Source organism: Gallus gallus, chromosome Z (genome assembly GCF_016699485.2).
Source record: "Gallus gallus isolate bGalGal1 chromosome Z, bGalGal1.mat.broiler.GRCg7b, whole genome shotgun sequence".
NCBI lineage: Eukaryota > Metazoa > Chordata > Aves > Galliformes > Phasianidae > Gallus > Gallus gallus.
In genome coordinates, this window is record NC_052572.1 from 44322720 (window position 1) to 44342810 (window position 20091).

Here is a 20091-nt window from a genome sequence, read left to right on the forward strand (position 1 = left end):
GACTCTCTCACTTTAACTTTGTTCTTCGTGAATATAATTCACATTATCATCACATATGTGATGATGATATGAAAGTGTCAGTTAAAAGCAGGGCATCACCATGCAGGGGAATATGTGGTTTTATGGTTGGAGACCACCCCTGACCTGAAGGTATGACAAACCAACTGGATAGGGCCAAATTTTTCTTTCTCAAAAGAAAATTTGAGATATACAATATTATTGCAAGCTCTTCAAACTCAAGTGATATAAACAATAGATATACAAGGAGTCAGGTCCATAAAAAAGTTGTGGAGATTCATTTAGGGAATGTGAGCTTGCTTTTTAATTTGTGGATTATTATTGTTATTATTTTATTTTTTAATTCCAATCTTAACAGTTCATTTGCTGGTATATTTTTTTTCAAGCTGAGAGAGTCAGAAAGCTTTAATTAAAGAAAGGCTTCCCTTTGCTAGTATGAATAAAAGGACTGAAGGTATTTAAAATGATAGAAAACTTGCAGACATTCAGCCATCCTGTTAATCCTGTTTTATAGATGTGGAACCAGAAGAAGCTTGATCAAATTCACCATTTTGCCCAGGGTTACATATCATCTTGGACAGTTACATGCCCCTGACCTCCATGTCATCAGACAAATCCTCTTTTGCAGAACTGAGAAGATCAAATTTTACAATCGCAAGTCATAACAGAAGATTACTTGGCTGACACCATCCCCAGGTTTGCCAGCACATATCAAGCTGAACATATAATTTCTGGACTTCTCTCCTTTAGTGATTGTTTTTTTTCAGGGGATATTCTTGCAGCTGCTCTCCTGTTTTGATAACCACACTTCACAGTCGTCATGCAGAGAGAGAAAATCTTTGTTGCAAATTCAGTCTCATTACTGTTATTTAAATATTGGTACCAGTGCCCCGAGATAACCAGTCTTGAGTGGGCCACAGCCCCAGACCCATGTATTCTGAACACCACATGGGAGCACAGTCACCAAAGCTAGTAAAAGAGATGTGTGTTTTCCTCTTGGTGTATCCACATGGACTGAAGCCAGGGGGGATTATGTTTATAAAAATATTGTACCATTCTTCGATTTTGACATATGCAGCTGGGATCCTGAGTGAAGAATTGTGGCAGAAATGTGGGGCCTGTTTTGGGCCTGTGAACATCTGTCAAAATGCCCACTTTAACCACTAGAGGTCTGTTTCGCACAAATCCTTTGCAGTGAACAGAAAAGATAGAATATGTGTTCCCAAAGTTTAAGCTCTTGAATATAGGTAAAAATAAATCTAAACTCTTTTGCTTTAAGTAACTAGTAAGAAAAAGCCACCCTAAATAATAGGGTGTATTTTTTTTTTCTGCCATAAACATGTTTTCCAGCAGCAGGTTCTTTGTTTCTTTTAATGTTCGTCCAGTAAATTACTAAACAAGAGATTAGGTCAGTGTGTATATGCAGCATTTTTAATCATTTCTTCCCCTAAATACAGAGAGTGAAATCACTGTTCAAAATAATTAAGGAAAGCCCACTTTAGTGTCCTTATCTTGTTCTCAGAAAATTTGGAGGCACAGAGGACCTTGCTAATCACTGCCTCCCTTATCACTGTTAGATGAGTTACAGCACCAAAGCTGCACATTGGGAAATGAGATACTCCAACCTAAAATGAATTATCCACCATGGAGTCATGAGGAGAAGAGTCACCACTCAGTAAACTTATCCAGGACTTTTAAGTACCATTGCCTTCTCAGCTAAAGATTTGAGTTATGGCTTTAGGTAAACAGCTACAGAAAGACTTCAAGGACAGAGATATGCTGGATACAAGCTGAAAAAATTACTATTCCTGCAACCTCCCCATCTGCACACTCACATTTCACTGGAGATGGTCCCAAAGATGTTCTCTTGTCTACATTAGTAGTTAGAACAATATGAGACCTTCAATGCTGCTTCCCCATAGCTAAGCCACATCTGCCCTGTGAAGCCAAGCCCACATGAATAGCCATGCTGTCCCAGGTGGGCCTGCACCCTGTTGCTGCTCTGCCATGCTGGCATGGCCACTGCCACCACCTTTACAGTTGCACAGAAAATGCTCCACAGCCTCCTGTAGGTTGGTTTCCTGTACCAAGCTGCCTGGGCATGTCTCTGGTTGAAAATACACACTGCGCAGGCATAGGTAGTCTATACCCTCTCTGTCTCTCTCTCTCTCTGTCAATGTAAGTACACAGTGAAGAGTTTCACTCTCCACCAAAGCCCAAAATTTCTTGGGCTTGAGCAGGTCCAGTAACTCCAGCACATTCTGGTCCCCATATGAGGAGCAACATATCCTTCACTTCAAGCTGTTTGTTACAAACACTGTGCATGGTCCTCAGAGTGTGTCACAGAATGGACATAGTTCAGAGCTGGTGGAGCTCATGCTGTTTGTGTCAATATGGATTTTTAATCATTAGTAAAAGCATTTACTGGTGCTACTGTGCTGTCCCTCTGCCATATTTAAGGTCATTCACAAATTGTGTAAAGTCAGAGAGATTTCAGGTACCTGCATTTTCTGGAAATAGAGATCAGAACATATGCTTTACAGGAAGGCTACATCCTCCTGCTACATCCATCTGTGGCCCCCTGCAGCAGACAAACGCTTCATGTAGAGAGAATTTTGTTATTTGTGTGTTTGGTCCAAAGCTTCACATGGAGTGATGGGACAATAGGGACACAGGAGAAAAGAAGAAAGACAAGAAAACACAGATAGGAACAAGAGAAGACTAAAATGCAAAAAGCAACAGATCAGCAATAAAAACTTGGCTAGCTGGCATACATACATTTCAGTGAAATTCATTAAAACTATCCGAGTGCGTGCCAAGATTTTCTAAACTCTTCACTAGTAAACAGTGATAGCCAAGAGCAACAATCCTAGTCCAGTAACCTCAAAATCAATAACTGCTATCTGGGGTCTCATTTAGCATATTGCACCTTAATGTTGGGATATTCTTAGGCACATTTAATAATTATCATTGCTCTCTTTTTGTAAACCTATGCATCAAAGAGTGCAGTTTTAGGGGGGAGATATTCAAGGTGCACTTCTCACTCAGGCCATTCTTCAGCAGTTCTTTAGAGCAAAAGAAAATGACTTGTTTTGGGTGACTTGAAAGGGAAAGAGAAGAAAACCTAATCACTTTCTAGATTTAAGCTAATTCCTGTGTGATGGTTGCAAAGATGGGATGATGCAAATTTTCTGCTTTGTTAAGGCTCCTAATCAGAGAAAACCCACATCTGCAGAAGTATCTTGGTGAGTACTTGTGATCAGTAAAGACTTTGCTTTTCTTACACTTCTGTTTGTGAGAGCTAGGATGAATTAAGCTCTTTCCCATCAGCCACTTTTCTGATCTGTTTAGATATAAGACAGATTCACAGTATTTTTTGAAGGCTGGAAAATACAAGAGAAATCAGAGTGACACACCTAAGATCTGATTTGATCATCCAAGCTTTCCTTCTCAGTTTGTGTATCTGCTACACCAATGACAGAAGACACAAAGGAGCTAATGAAGGAGCAGGCTGTTTTGCCCAGTCAGGCACAATAGAAGTTCCACAATAGAAGTTTCATTAGACTGCATAGTGGATGTGGGGTAACACATCTGCCTTCTGTGTGAAACACATTTAATGCTGTAGAATTACCAATGAAATAAACAATTACATCAGCATTTGAGCTGAGGAAAGCCTATTCTCCCTTTATTGTATCATTCAGACAGCTGCTCAGAGAACTCCTTCAGCAATTGTTTTTGGCTTTCATTGTCATCCTTGAGAAAGTTCAGCATAAAACACGATAAAAATCAGATTATTTAATATGCTACTGCTCAAGTTATGTTCAGCTGTTCAGAAATTCCTTTTGGTGTTGCATGGAGCCACTGACACCATGAAAGCTGATGTCATCGACGTGGTCCCTAATGGCAGTCCCTAATGGGGAGTCAGCAAGGCTGTGTTGTTCAGTAGCTTTGCACTGCTGGAAGAGAGTGGCCCTATGCAGCAAATTAATGGGTAGAGCAGAAGAAATATGTTAAGGAGCCAGGGAAAGTGCAGAGCAGATGGAAAACAGCTATACCACAAGAAATTCCTGAGTTTATTTGCAACTGAGGCTCACTTGAGACTATTATTGGTGGAGACCAGTGGGATATTTGATGCTCTGTTCTTCTGGCCTAGATTATTAGTAAGTGCTATTTTAAGTATTGCTTATTACATAAGTGTCTGTCTGAAGCCACACTCAGAGCAAGGTTTCCATGCATTTCTGGACAAAGATATGTGTTTAGAGATAGTAAACCTGTCATTTTCTGGCAGGCAAGCTTTGACTGAACATGCATGCACAGTCTGACCAATTCAGCTTAAAAATTTAGGTTTTCTGATCTGGATGTTATACAGCCATAGTGCACATGGGCTGTGAATGTGTCTCGGATTTCCAGGCACAGAGCAGCCAGCCAGAGCTGCTGTGAATGCACAATAAGTGCATCACTAACAGCATTCAGTTGTTAGACTTACAGACACACAGTAATCCCAGGAGAGGGCCCTGCAAAATTTGGCCTGAGAAAAGTGTGATCGGGAAGAAAGAAGGCACAGTCAAGAAAACCTAGGACCTATCAGTTCTTAATGAACAATAAAACAATGCAAGTCTACCAAAAAACTAAGAAACATAAATAAAACAAACAGGGAAAGGCAAGGCAAGGCAAGGCAAGGAAAGATGCCTAGTAGCACTTCAAAGAAGATCCTGGTGGTAGCAGTGCTGCAGTAGCCTGTTCCCCCATGCTTTCAGCCATCGCTGTAGCTACTCTATGCCTTCCTGCTCCCTGTGGGTGTTGATTACAGAGACCTTGGCACAGGATGGCAGCCTGCCCCAGACATATAGTCTTTACATACTTGCAGCTCACCACAGTCTGAATACAGAATGTGCAATACAAGACTGTCAGTTTTTGTATTTTTGTCTCTTTGAAGAAGCATGCTATAGCAAGTTCTCAATGTAGTACTGAGATTTGAAAATAAAGATGAAAAGGAAAGCTTTTTCTGTCTGCAGCTCCATTAGTGACTCCTGATGGGCAGAAATAGGCACGAGATGCATGGTCTTGTTTAGAATACACAACACAAATATGCAACGCTGTTTCAGACAGTGTATGTGACTATCTTTAACTGAAGCATCCCATGGCCAGACAAGTGAAGTACAGGAATGTAAGCAACTGCATAAAGAAACCATTTCTGAAGGTGAAAAAGTACTTGAATTTGCCAATGAAGGTAAATCTGCAGGGGAGAATAGCACCCTGTTTTGGTGTGGGAAGGAAGTGAAGGAGCCTTTCAGAGCCATTTCCAAGAGCAGCCAGTATGCCGAGCAGCATGGTGTAGTGAGCAGCGATGTCTGTTTGAGCCAGAAGAGGTGTCCAGAGAGGCCCCAGCATGCTGCTAGGCACGGCATTTCTCTCCTTTGCTTGGCCTCTGCTGAGCTCGGCACTTCCTCAAAGAGGGCTCTTGCTAATCCAAGTCTGTGTTTTCAGAATTAGCTCCTTCGATATCCCACCTACATAAAAGGAAACAGACAACTAAAACTAGCCACGCTCCATGAAACCTCTAAAGCAAGCCTTTCTTTCCTTAGATCAGGGGAGAAACTTTCATCTATTATAAGAAAGACGCTTCTCTATTATTAGAACAGCATTTCTGGTTTCTTGCTTTATTTCAAGAATTGCATATGCAAGAGAAACACAGATTCACACTTGTGGTGTGAACTGAGCAACCTCAGCAAAAAAACTCTCTTGACTACAAGCAGACACTTGATGCAGCATGCCATTGTCTATACATAAAAAACGCCAACTACCAAAGTTAATGCAATCACCACTTTTGTCTTTTTTTTTTTAGCTCAAAGTCTGAAAAGAGATCCAAACTGAGGGCTTTGTGCTGAGCTGCAGTACAGCCTATAATGATTGGGTCTGTGCAGCCAATGGAGTGGTGCCCATCCTACAGCACTTCAGCTATATTTGTGGGAATGCTCCATTTTTTAACAGCAGAGCACTTAACATAGTTGAATGATGCTTTTATTTTCATAACAGCGTTTTCAGCAAACACTTGTACCATGAAGCTTTGTCGTTATTTTTTAGAAAAGAAGATGCTACAACCTTACTCCACTCCTTTCTCGTTAAGTTAAATGCCTACAAATCACGGTTGGTTTGTTTTGGAGGCTGAAGTGCCATTGAGCATAGTGTCAGCAGAGGGGGCTATCTGCTTGACTCCCAAGGCTCGCGGGTTGACAGGGAGGCTTTAGTTTTCTCGTTTGTGAAATGCAGTACCTGGAGAAAAAGGCTTGCAGGGTGAGGACAGCAGGGCTGAACAGGGGAAGAGCAGTTTGTTACCAGGTATTCAGGAGTGCGACCTATATGCAGTTCTATCTTCTTTTTCTTGCTGTACTCTGCCATTGTAATTGACGGACACCTCTTTCCCCAGTACTCTGCGCTTGACTTATAAGATTCGTGAGCTGTTTTAAGGGCTTTCTTCATGCTGGAAGTACTATTTTTTTTCCCTCTAGGCTTTCACGAAAAACACTCATGATGTGAGAACAGGCACGGCGTCCAGGTGTGTGGGCCCGGCCGTTTGTTGCAGCCCTGATATTTCCGATGTCCAGCAGAGGTCAGGGTTTTTCTGTGGATGCGACACCAGCCCGGTCTGAGTAGTGCTCGGCCGTTTGCTGACATAACACAAAGCTACAGGGTGGCCTTCCGTTCTGCTAAGTGGGACTGCTACTGTACTGGCTGGCCAACTTAATGGCAAAATGTGCTTCTTCGTGCCTGAGTGGTGTCGCTGTGTAGTGGGCCCACCCTGATACAGGATGGCCTGAACACTCAGCAGAGGAGCTACCCAGGACCTGGTGCTGTCAGGTCTCTGCTAGACACACAGAACAGGTCCTGCAGAACTGAGTCTGCTGGAGACTGCGGCTGCATGGCACTAGGCTTGTGGGCAGAAATGGGAGTCTGGGTGTGAAAAGTTTGTGGGTGCACACTTGGGCTGCTCTGAAAGTAATGCCTCCTATTTTATTATGTCAGCCTATGACATCAGAGGTAGAAGGTGGTGGCATGGCAGTAGAGGTTGAACCTTCCCACTAACATTCCATTGCATTTTGTTGCTATATGACAGCAGAGGGGCACTCTGACAGAATAGTGTATGACATGAAAGTGTGTATGGAGCAAAGCTGTGTCACTGAATTCCTCCATGCAGAAAAAATGGCACCCACTGACATTCACTGATGCTTGCTGAACATTTATAGAGACCAAACAGTGGATGTGAGCACCGTAAGGCAGTACGTGGTGTGTTTCAGCAGCGGTGACAGTGGCAGGTGGGTCATCTATCATAAAATCATAGAATGGCTTGAGCTGGAAGGGACCACAAAAGCCATCCAGTTCCAATCGCATGGGCAGGTTGCCACCCACCAGATCAGGCTGCCCAGGGCCTCACCTAGCTTGGCCTTGAATGCCTCCAAGGATGGGGCATCCAAACTTTCTCTGAGCAATGTGCACTGGTGCAAATGTTTATGAGCATGGGATGCAGGCTCTTGTTCACTGCTGGTGAAAACACAGAGCTAAATGTGGTGTCTGTTGAAAATATGTGTTTTGAAGCTGAGAATTTGCTCCATCAAACAGTGCTCTTGCACTCTTTGTTGTAGTTTCTATGGAAATAAACAGTAGGCATTACTTTCAGAGTGACCTATGTACCCAGATAAATAGATTAAGGTGATGTGCACTGAACCCTATAGCAGTAGCTCACGTCAGTCCATTTTACGGAGTTCAGCAGGTTGTGGTGCAAGTTTTCAAGCTGAGAATGCCTTTGAGTATTCATAGAATCACAATGGTTGGAAAAGACCTCTGAGATCACCAAGTCCAACTGCCAACCCACTGCCACCATGCGCACTAACCCATGTCCCTCAGTGCTAGGTTTACATGATTACTGAACACCGCCAGGGATGGCAACTCCCCCACCTCCCTGAGCAGCCTCACCACTCTTTCTAAGAAGGAACTGTCTGTCCCTAATACCCCGGCAGCCCCAAGGCAGTAACTCCGTGCCATGCAGCCGTTGTGGGCCCCCTATCGGCACACGCCCTCCCCCTCCCCGTGCCCTTCTCCCTGCCCCTCCGCCCGAGGAGCACAGCTCCCACCCGCGGCCGTCACCCCCCCCTCCTTTCCCTCCACCACCACGTGACCTCTGGGCACGAGCCACCTCCCGCCCCGCGGCTCCCGACGCGCGTCGATTAGCATGATAAAGCGCCCTCCCCCCGCTACCCGCCGGCCAATGGGAGTGCAGCGGCCGCCGCCAGCTGCCAGCGCTGCAGCTCCACGGGCTTAAATAGAGCAGGCGCGGTCGGAGGTGTGGTAGAGTGTGAGTACTGAGCGGTTGTGGAGAGCTTTCTGTGATCGGTGGAAGCGTCGCTTTGCTTTGCGACACGCTGCAATGACTCTGGAAGAGACGCAAGGACAGGAGCCGGTGCCCGCGGGCAAGGACTGGTAGGTGCCGGCGACGGTTGGCTGGGAGGTGGGGTGGCCGTTGTCCGGGCGCTGGAGCCGTGCTGACTGCTCTCTCCTGCTTGCAGGATGCAGGGCGCCGGCAAGGCCCTCCACGAGCTGCTGGTGTCGGCGCAGCGCCGCGGCTGCCTCACCGCCGGCGTCTACGAGTCGGCCAAGCTTATGAACGTGTGAGTAGGGGGGAGGGCAGCGGGAGTGGGGCGAGGGGCAGGTCAGCCCTGCCGGGGCCTAACGGCGCTCGCCACCCGCAGAGACCCAGATAACGTGGCGTTCTGTGTGCTGGCGGCCGATGAGGAGGACGAGGGGGACATCGCCCTGCAGATCCACTTCACCCTTATCCAGGCCTTCTGTTGCGAGAACGACATCGACATAGTGCGTGTGAGCGACCTACCCAAGCTGGCTGCTGCCCTGGGGTCTGGCGAGGAGTCTGGTGAGCCCAGAGATCTGCACTGCATTCTCATCACGGTGCGTGGCTGGGACTGGGAGGGATGGAGCTGTGTGAGCTGGCAGGGCTCAGCCCTTGGGATGTGGAGTTGCTGAGCTACAGTGTGCAGTGCTTCTGTAACAGGGGTTTTTGCTGCCACCCACAGTGGTGACAGCTCAGCTTCCTGCTCTCTGTGTCTGAAAATGCTTTGCTTTCTAAGCTAATGCTTCTGTAAAATAATACTGTGATGTGACTTCTTGCACTCATGGTGTACAACGCTCTTCTGGCAGAACCCAAATGAAGATGGCTGGAAGGACCCATCTCTAGAGAAGCTGAACTGCTTCTGTGAAGAAAGCCGGAACATCAATGAGTGGGTGCCAACTATTGCCTTACCTGAGTGACCATGACCTGGCATGCTGGGGAGGCTGAAACCTCTGTTGCATTCTCAGTGTGGTGTTGGTTCACCAAAGTGCAACAGGCTGCTGATTCCATGGATTAGCCTGGTCAAGGGACTGGATTACAGTCACTCAGACTGGCATGCTGTGGGCTCTTACAGAGGAGAAAGGAAAAGAATAGCTCACCTCACCAGTGAGCTTCAGTAGGCTGCAACTGTGCAGAAGATAACATACTATGGAACTGAAAAAAGTATTGCAAGTTTCCTGGTTAAGTGGAGCTGTTGCAGAAGGCAGAGAAAGTTAGGGGAAGTTGTTCAAAACCTCATGGGATTGAACAGAGTACTGTGACTAGAAACTGTTGGCACTGTCTACAAAATATGAAGAGAAGCAAGCTTCAGTACTTCGTGGATGTTTAGAGACTGATTACCAAGGCAGATACACAGACTCTTAAAGCAGACAGACTACAACAGGCCTCTGGGCCACTCTGCTGGTTTAATGATGCAATAGTTTTTATTGAAATATTTGCTGCTATGGAAGCTTTCATAATAAATTTTTGGCATTTAATTTTTAGGAGTGTCTGGCTTACTGGGTGGGGAAGCATGTCACTGCAGTACCACTGATGCTTTGCTCATGTACTGTAGTCAAAGGTATACTCAACAGTAATAGGGATGTTGCTCACATACTTTCTTTCTGAGCCCAGCTGGATCACAAATGTGCTTTCCAAGTTGATAATTCAACTTTTCACCCTCTGCAACAGCTTGCAAGACTAAAGAGCTGCATGCTTAATGAGCTCATTTATTGTAATAGGTTGTCCTTGTGGTCTGCTGAGGGATCACAATCCATACTAGAAACATAGAATCTGGGAACACAGATCTCCAGTAAACAGCATCATTACTTGTTAAATATGAGTTACTGATTTGGAGCTGTGGAGTTCCTACTTGACAGAAACAGCTTAAATGTGATGGTGGCCTGAAGATCTCCTTAGATGTCAAATACATGCAGTGCTTACTTTGATTGGAATGACATAGTTAGACCAAAAACTAGCAATAGTGAATAACCATCACATCTGCCACAAGCTGCTCTCTGATTGCCATGTGCTCCAACAATGGAAGCTGTCACTCCAGAACACAATTTCATGAAAATTAATTGCATGATTATACCGAATTAAGTCTGAAACAATTTAAGGATGATGTGGCCTTTTTCAGAGATGCTATCATGATAGATTAATGAGTGGGCAGGTTTTGTGCTATGGGAAAAGGAAAAGACATCATCCCACTTCTGTGTACAGCCTGTAGCTGTGCTTCAGTGTTCAGCATAAGGGTATATACTGGTATACACACACCACATACTGATCCTGTCTCCAGAGAACACGAAAGCTGAATTATTCACTTCCTCTTTGGGTGCTAAAAATGTTCAGTTATTGGAACTGTATTTCCCCTGGACTGTCTGGCAGTGATTACAGTAACACTTGCTGAAAAGTGGTCATTTCTGAGCGGTGTCTGTGAACAGCTGCTGGTTTCTGGGATGCTGCTTGCTTTCGGTTTCATTGTTTCTGACAAGGGATGTTCAAGTCTAGCATTCCTAGGATATGATCAATTGCATGTGAGTTTTTTAGTGCTGCTTGGCATTTGTCACTGTGTCATGAGAGACTGCATAACAGTAGAACCAGAGGTTAAGCTGCAGCAAAATCTGTGAGGGACTCTGACCTGCAACTGCTCATCAAGGTGTGGGTCAGATCTAGTATGAGAAAAGTCACACAAAGGAGCTGAGAGAAGAGTGGTTTCAGCAGCAGTGACAGGCACTAACAGAAACTGCTTTTAAGGCAATTGCATTGATACAGACAAAATGTGCTTTATTATGGTGTTTTTTTTTAATTTTTTTTGTTTATTTTGTTTTATTATGTTTTCCTACTGATCTAAGGCAGGTTTCTTCATGTTCAGTGGTTTTCATTGCTAAGAAACACATTTTTGTTCTTTGCTTGGGGCCTAACCAGTACCAGAGCAAAGAGCAGATGGAACTGAAGTGTCCTGAAATCAACTTCTACTTAAAGGATAAGCAGTCCATGAAAGTCTCAAGCAGTTGAAATAAAAGCCTGAGCAGATAAGATTAAAGAAAGTTCTCCAGCATGTGTAACACTTAAAGTGTAGCAGAGAAAAGTGTGCCCAATTTGTCGTCTGACCATAGATACAGACAGTTGTACTGAGTAGGAAGTTTAGCCTCCAGTTTTTATGGAAGAAACACACTGCACAACAAGCAATGAAATTGATGAAGCAACACTTGTGAGATGCTGTCCCTGGTGCCTCAGAGTATGAGGGAATGACTTTGACCCTCCAATTGTCTGCTGCAGTTGTGAGCTGTGTCTCCTGAGACATACACAACTTCTCCCATAAAATCTTCTGAAACCCCTTCTGGCTCAATGCAGAACTTAGAACAAATGGTATTAAGCTAAGGTTAGCCTGGAAATGCTACTAGTATGGTGTTACAACCAAAGGCATCTGTAGCTGGAAGTTATGCACTGCTACAAATATCTCTAATAATGTAGCAAAAATTCAGCAGCTGGTATCTGGTAAAAGTGGGCTTCATCTTTACATGCTCTGGTGTATAATGGTGCAGGGAACAGAGAAAGTTGCAGCAGGCTTGGGATGAGTCACTAGATGCCCCTCCCGTGTAGGGGACAGGAACACCAGGTGCCTGGGAGCACTTTGCCTGCACCTCTTGCCCGGAAGATAAGAGTGGCTGGGACAAATGCACTGAGGGCCTGCAAGTCTGGCAGGATGTAAAGCTATATCCCAGCCTTGCTACATGGCCTTAACATGGGCTGGCTCACCCAGACAGGTGTCATGGACTGACACCACATGTCTCTGAGAGTAATCATTGTTATTAATAAGAGGGTGCAGAAGTGGCATTACAGGGTGACAGAGCTTCTGGCTCTGCTTTGGGAACCCTGCCTTTTGTCAAGCTGCTCACCCCTGTGCCACCATTTCATCACCACTGCAGTCATACAGATTTGTCTTGCACAGTCAGTACTTCTGGAGTACAGTTTCTTTTACACAGTGATATGTAAAGTTTCATTTCAAATTTGTTGAGTGATTGGTTTCTGTTTCTTTTTCTGGGTGTCTATTTCACCATCAGTTAGCACTGACTGACAGGAATTTCCCCTCGTATCCTCTCTGTTTCCTTCTCTTAACTCTTGTTTTCTTCCTGTAACACTTTTGTGTGCCACTCTACTTTTCTCTCTTCTGGTGATAGATCGTGTTCTTCTCACTAAGTGCCCATTCTTAACCCATGTGCTGTATTGAGTTAGTTGCCTTATTACTTCATAGGGATACGTATCAGCACACAACTGTAAACAACAACTCTTTGTTGCTGAGTAGAAAATACAAAGTTGCAACTATTAAAAACCATATTAGAAAGAGACAGGCAAACTTCTGTGAAGACTGTCTGCTAAGATCTGTGCAGATGCTAGAAAAAAGTATTTAGGTGCAAGGTGCTTAGGGAAGGAGAGGCAACATGCCCTGGCACAGGCCTAGTAGAGCTCTTCAGACTGGTGAAGTTTTAATCAGAAGCCGGGGGGGGGGGGGGGGAGGGGGAAGGGGAGGGGGGTGACGGAGAGGCTCTTTTGCTTAACATATGTTCTGTAAGGAGCTGGTCTGTGTGAAATCCCTTAACACAAGAACATGCCATGGCTCCACTGTCAGGCATGTAAGGAAGAGTGATTTGTGTCAGCAGATCCTTACCCCAGTTTACAGATCCCCTGTCCTTGGGAGGAAAAAGCACTACGTGTCCAGGTCACCCTGCATCAAGCACACAAAATATTTTACTGGTGAAAGCAAACACCTTTGCATTTGTGACCAAGAGAGATGCATGGAGGAGGAAGTGTGAATATTACAGTCCTTGAGGAACACATATGGCAGCCAGCTGTGTTTATGACTACATCCATACGATCCAGATTTTTTTGTAAAGCAGCAGTAGCAAAATCTGCATTTGATGGAGACAGGGAGATGGAGACAGGCAGAGTGTGTGCCTGGATGGGTCCTTCCTTCTACAGGGTTTCATGAAAACAGCTTTTGATTCCTGCTCATTCCTAATCCATTCCATCAGAGCAGGTATGATTTGCTCACCTTGTGAAGTCTGAACATGTAGTGATAGGATATTGGAAAAACTGAGCTAATACTTCATGTATGATTATTTCATACGAAGTGAGTGAATACTCCAGTTGTTCTTCATTGTCCCAAAGTAAGGTGTCCTTATGAGCAATGTTCGGGGTGTGTTTGAAGAATTAATTTGAATGCAGTTTTAACTTGAAAAGTATAATCAAGAATTAGCTCCTCCTGTGTGTCTCTGCACTGGTACACAATTATTTTGTCATGCCTATTTTCTGAATGTTATATTCGGAAAGTACTCAAAATTATGGCCTTTTGTGTGTCCAGTCTTCTTTGTAGAACTGACTTTACTTTAAAATCACAACTACGAAAACTTACATGAACACACACTGCTGATTCAAAACTAGTTTGCCCCACTTTTTTTTTTTTAATTTTATTTGTTTTTGTTTCTGTGTTGGAGAGATATCTGTGGAAGTAGAACAAGAATTTTACTGGGTAACTTAATACTTCCTTCTTGCTACAGCTGGTGAGAAAAAAATTAATACAACTTCATTTTTTTTTTTAAGAAGAACAGTTCTAACTCCCCGTAGAATGCCTCACATGCTCTAATCTGTTGCAGAATATTGTGGTGATATATGGCAAATAAAACCCAAGATGAATTCCAATATCAGGATTTTTTTTTTTACTGTATCACCATACTGTGAATTTAAGGTGTGATTCCCACTCCCTACTTTGGGATGCTCAAATTGTAGTGGCCTAGATTGCAAAAGTGACCGTCAAAGAAGTCAGTAGGAAGCAGTGGTACTTCATAATTTATATTTAAATTCCTAAACAAGTAATTAGGGCTGAAAAATTCAAATTGGGCTTCCAAAGAGAAAATACTAAATGAGAGCACTGCTAGGCACACTCAGAAACCTGCATCCTTAGCAGGGAGCTCAGAGCAAAAACGCTCCAACCCATCAGCTAGTTTAGATATATAGACCTATTTACCAGGCCTCAGGCTTTGTTGTTCTGCCTAAGGATGTGCACAGTATAAGGATTTCAGCCCGGCCTGGAAGGGTGGTTGAAATGGACCATTCTAGCTAGCCTGCTTGGATCACATAAACCAGAAGTGAAGATGTACACCAAGGGACCACCTAATACTTTTTTCTGCTGCAGTGAGCATCTGGTTCACAGGACCACGCTTGAAACGCATACTGCACAATTATTTGGTCATTAGGAACAAATAGGCAGTAAAAAGAGAGGAATACATTGACCCATTTTTTCACCAAATAAGTTATTTTAGTGTAATATACTTACCAGTTTGATTCAAACAATTGCATGATCTTGAATTAACAAGGTTAAGAACTGGCTTTGGCAGCAGCTTGCTGAACATAATTGTTTCTGAGGCAAAAACACTGAATGGGACTACTTCTGGAAGTGGCTGCCAATTTTTATCTATCTATCTATCTATCTATCTATCTATCTATCTATCTATCTATCTATCTATCTATTTTTAATAGCACAGCACTGCCCAACTGACAGTACTGGGACAGCCTGGCCCATTCCCTGTGCCTGAGGAGCAGGTGGCTCCTTGGGTCATGTGTGGCCCATGATCCATTGGGCAACTGGGGCACCATGTGAATCCTGTGCTGGCTGTTCCCGAGGTGGGAACACTCATGGCGCAGCTGGATTGCTTTTGTAGATATAAGCACAGTAGACACAAGTACATGCAGTACTTGCAGATGATTTCCAGATGACATAAGGATGAGTAGGACTTTATCCCAAGAGAACATATTACAGAGAGATCTGAATCACTAGGCTGAATTGTTACAATTTCACAAAACTTTTTCTGTAGTATAGGTAAGAGCAAGGTGATGCATCTTCTTCCATGTCAGGAGATGATAGCTATTGAATAAGAGACAAAGAAATCATACCTCAGTGCCAATGCCCCTAGTATTTATTGCTGTTTTACAACCTTTCAGTGCTTTAGGTTTGTCTTTTTTAAAAGCAAATTCTGTATTGTAGGCTTTTTTTTTCTTGCATTTAAAGGATAATGAAAACACCACTCTTAGTATTACTGTAAGTGGTTTTATGCTGTAAAAGGCATTATGGTAAGTGAGAAGTATGTGCAAACTTGCTGAATGCAGTCAAAAATCAGAGGATGGTAAAGCATTTCACTGTTTCCAGAGGGTCGGCTGTGTCCTATCTGATAAGGTTGCACTGATCCAGTATTCACAGTATCCAGTGCACTGATGAGGTTGTGCAGAATTAATTCAAATGAGAAAGGAGTGAGAGTTGTGCAAGAGCTCGTCTTGTAAGGCAGCTGAGGGCAACACAATACAGTGCTTCTGAAAAGAAGTGATACCTTGTAGTTTTGACATCCTAACATATTTTCATATCTAAACAATCAGAAATACAGGCTGCTCTGTGCATGGCTTGCCGGAGGAGCTCTGTGGCTCTTTACCACACCTGGAGGTAGAAGCAGCAGAAATGTTGTCAGGTCAGTCCAAGGCAGCCACTGCACAGAACGAAGCCTTACACTGTGCACTGTTGATGAGGTACACACTTGGCTGGCCTTGCTGTGCCTTCACCTGCATTGCTAATAACTTACTGCAGTATGTTGTTCCTAGCAAATGGCAGCGTTAACTATAATAACAAGTCCATGCAGGCCAGATCCAGGAGGGCCCTGCAGAGAAGGTGCTGGGGCTCGTGCTGCTCCAGAGGTTCTGACTTTACCCCTCAGGCCTCAGCTGGTTGAGGGCATTCTGCAAAAGCTGGTTCTCTCCCTTCCAAACCTGTATTTCTCCTCACTGCTGCCTCTGCAGTGCCACAGGTCCAGGCCAAGCACTATGGGGTTCCTGAGGCTCAGCTGGCTGGGCCAACCACTTGCCTGTGGAACACATCATATGGGCAGATTCCCAAAAGGAAAACTGAATATAGTCTGCAATTGAGGTTACCGAATACACTTATAAATGACTGGAATGCTTCTAAGAACAACACACAGCAGCTGGTGAGGCTATTGCTAGAAACTAAGGTTTCTTTGTTTCTTAGTAGCTGATGATTTCCTCTCCTCAGGCAATTATGCAGCCTAATTGTCTGTAATAATCATCCCTGTTAAAAATGTATTGTAGGCAGCCTTCTTTGTTTTTGAAGTGTCTCCCTACCAACTTCTTGCTTCCAGAAATGGGCTCCACGAGTTTGGAAAACATAAGTAACATTGAGGAATCCAGCATTTGATTAGTTTAATCCCTTTGTTTATGCTGTTCTTGGTGCATAAGCTCATATTTAAAAAAATATGTATTTTAAAAAAGAAAAAAGATAATGTTATTTTTTAAGTGTGACCTGTCCTTAAATGATTCATTTTTTTCTAACTATTCAGAGTTGGATTTGGTGCATTTTAGTTTTTTAACAATCTTTTGTGTATATTCTTTCTCTAAGATACCAATTAGATATACTTACTCTAGACCGTGCTGTGCTGCACTACAACAGTATTGAAAAGTAAGCTGGAAAAATTAAAAAAAAAATCATTGAGTATTTGTATATTGGCAAGATGAATTAGATAATATTACACAACTTCACCATTAATGACTTCTGTGATTTCATTTAGGCATTATCTGTGTTTTCATTCTAGTTCATTGTCATAGCAATGCATAATAATTCTATAATATGTTTTGTAACATTTGCATATGAAAACAGTAGGGAACATCCCTTGACCTGAAGTTCAGGAAAATACATGCAAACAATATAGGAGCAGAACAAAGGTCCATTAAGCCTAATATCCTCATTTTCTCGGTAACCATGAGGAGGTGTATAGAGAATCATGTCACTATCCCTATGCACCTAGAGTTTCTTCCTGTTGGTGACAATCTGAAGAAACTTGTAGCCCTGGGACTTTATGTGCCTAGCATTCTCTCACTAATACCTATTTTCAAGGCAAGGTGCAGTGCTTAAGGGCCAAATGCTTAAAATTCAGTTGTAATCAGTTGCTATGCTGCAATGCATAGACAGGTCAAAAGCATGTGAAGGTCACTGAAGAAAGAGTGGACCCCCAGAATTTTAGGGAAAGAGAATTTGCAACAGCTTATTTGTAAAATGTATACAAATATCAGAGAAGGACATTATTCAGCTCTTCACAGATGCTGGAAGTAGTTTTCAACATGCAAGTCAGGAAGTGATAATTTATGAACATTATTAAATGAACAGGATGAGCTCTTTGTTAGCAGCTGCATGCTGTCACCAGGTTGTCACTGTTCTCAAAGAAGAGGTCTAAATTCTTCACAGTCTAGAAATTCAAAAAAAAAAAAAAAAAAATAGGAAATGCTGCATCTTGAGTGGTCAACATTTCTTTCTGTTCCTGGGAAAGGGCTTCCCTGTGCTGCCCCTTCTTGTCTAACACGGTGATATGCCAATCCAGACACCTTCCAGGTAATCTCATCAGCTGGAGGCTTGTACTAATTTACAGTATGTCAGGGATGCAAGGTTTACACTGCCTAAAAGTCACACTGACATAATGGGAATTAGACTGGCCCTCAGTCTGCTTTGCCTAGTGAGCTATCGTCTTGACATGATAACCAGACAAGGACCTGGACCTCCAACAGTGACAGGACAGAGGCCAGGAAAGGCCTGAAAGGCAGTGACTGTGACTTATTTCCTGAATTTTGGATTGAATCCATGTAGCTGAGGAAATATGAAGGAAGGCAGCCATTTCTCTGTGCCTGAAGCCAAAACTGAGTTACCTACTGCAAAATGCCATCACCATTCATTCCCAAGAAGTGCTGCTGTCTGCACATATTTGGCTGAGACAGTTCTGTTTTGCACAAGTGATGTGCTGGCAAGGAAGAAGGGAGACCTGTGTACTCAAGAGTCCTGCACTGAGGGCCAAACAGCCAGTGGAGTCATGCCACATAAAGCTGGCTGAACCTGAAGGGTTTTTCCTCTCTTGCAAAACATGCAAGAGAAGCAAGGTTATTTCGGGCCCTATCACTTTACGCGTATGTGAACACTAGCCATATTAGTCATCTCTATGCTCCTTAAAGAGATATTTGGATTAAACTGCACAAAAGGTAACACTACATAGGTTCTTTTTATGAGGAATTTAAGTCTTTTGCAGTCACACGTTCTCCCAGAAAGGAACAGCCTTGCACTTTCTGCAGAGGAATTTAATTACTTGGCTATTGCTTTTCAACAGAGCAAATTTGGCTGTTGAAACCGACTTCTACAGTGCCTACGAAAATCAGAAACTGTGCCCTGGTTAGCAGTACCTTCTTTCTGCATGTGGTGCTGCTATTTATAAGGAACATGCAATGACACTGGAGAAATATTGAATTTTGCAGAAGCTGAAGAAGATTTGAAGTCTCTGTTTATGGATATGTTAAAATAACAGGGTATAGTTACATAGTAAAAACATAAAGGAAAAACAGACATTGAAAGCAGATTTACAAATTCTCTTCTTTATGTAATTTGCAGAGAAAGTGCATTTCTGCTGTTAAAGGGTTGGTGTTGTGCTGAACTTCGATAGGAAGCTGTAAACATTGGGCCACTCTATCTTGGTTGTAGCTCTGTCCATTTCAATAGAATTAGATGAGAGCTAAATTTGGCATCTTGCGACCGCCTCTCATGGCACAGATGCCTAGAAGTCCTGTGGGATTTATCCCATCCCCCACTTTCCCTGGTGTTTGAGGGATAATGAGAATGGTGACCTCCAGACTGCTTTATAGACATCATACCCATGCAGCCTGTGCCACTGAGGGACTCAAAACTCTCTACCTGCAGTACCTACCCTGCACCAAATACCTGTTTGCAGGTTGTGCACATAGTGTAGCCAAGACACATCACTGTTTGATGAGTAGGAGAAGAATAAAGTGCACAGGATGCTACTTTATGGTTTAGCTGTCTTAATTTCTGACTACCTTCTCCTCCTAGGAGCTGCCTCTGTGTTTACTTTGCTGTGTATTTTTAGTTAGAGACAATACCTTGTTCTTAATATTGAAATATTAGATTCCCCTATGGAAACATTGCACTCAGCTCACTTAAAAAATAAAACAAAACAGAAACCAAAACAAAAAACAAAACAACACCAAAGCAATAGAAGAAACAAACAAAATAAGACGTCTTCTTAGCACTCACTGATTTTCCTATGCATTGAGATTATATGGAGAAAGCCTTCCGTCCTACCAAGGATAGATAACTACAAATACTACGTGAACATGTAATGGCTTTATGTATATGTGGTTCTTTGGGCACTGGATCTTCCTTTTGCATTTAGGACCAAATATAGATTTCTGACAGTATGACTGAGAACATCAGACTCCCAAGTATTCCTTTTTTATCTTTCCAGGCAATGATGTACAATCATGGAAAAGATGGAAAATGATGGCAAAGATGTCAAATGTGGTAATATTATGCTTAATGTGCAGAGGGCATGGAAGTAACTGATTAGCACAGTAGAAATAAACTTTGCCTGTGCTTTTTCCCTCTGCAAAACAGTTCCTCTTTAGAAAAATGTACAGGAGTACAACATGACATTCATAGATTAACTCTCCCAATTCAGGCTGTCTCCCACTTTAACACAAATTAGATGTGGAGCCTGATTCCCATAGGCAAAGGCAAAAGTATTTATTAACTTCTGCAGAAGAGGCACACTGAGAAATAGGTGCCCTCTTGTGTATCCAAGATA

At 43.2% G+C, this 20091-nt stretch overlaps 1 protein-coding gene across 1 annotated transcript; it reads left to right on the forward strand.

Moving 5' to 3' along the window:
• Positions 1-8360: 8360 nt before the first annotated feature.
• Positions 8361-9894, forward strand: GADD45G (growth arrest and DNA damage inducible gamma). Its single transcript, NM_001044666.2, has 4 exons — positions 8361-8493; positions 8580-8681; positions 8763-8976; positions 9226-9894. Exons 1-4 carry the CDS (start codon positions 8441-8443, stop codon positions 9334-9336), a joined length of 480 nt encoding a protein of 159 aa, NP_001038131.1. The 5' UTR covers positions 8361-8440; the 3' UTR covers positions 9337-9894.
• Positions 9895-20091: the final 10197 nt, after the last annotated feature.

Coding starts and splice junctions, on each gene's coding strand:
- GADD45G (NM_001044666.2), top strand. CDS start 8,441: ATGACTCTGGAAGAGACGCAAGGACAGGAGCCGGTGCCCGCGGGCAAG. Junction 8,682..8,762: donor TCGGCCAAGCTTATGAACGT/GTGAGTAGGGGG, acceptor CGCCACCCGCAG/AGACCCAGATAACGTGGCGT. Junction 8,977..9,225: donor TGCACTGCATTCTCATCACG/GTGCGTGGCTGG, acceptor CTCTTCTGGCAG/AACCCAAATGAAGATGGCTG.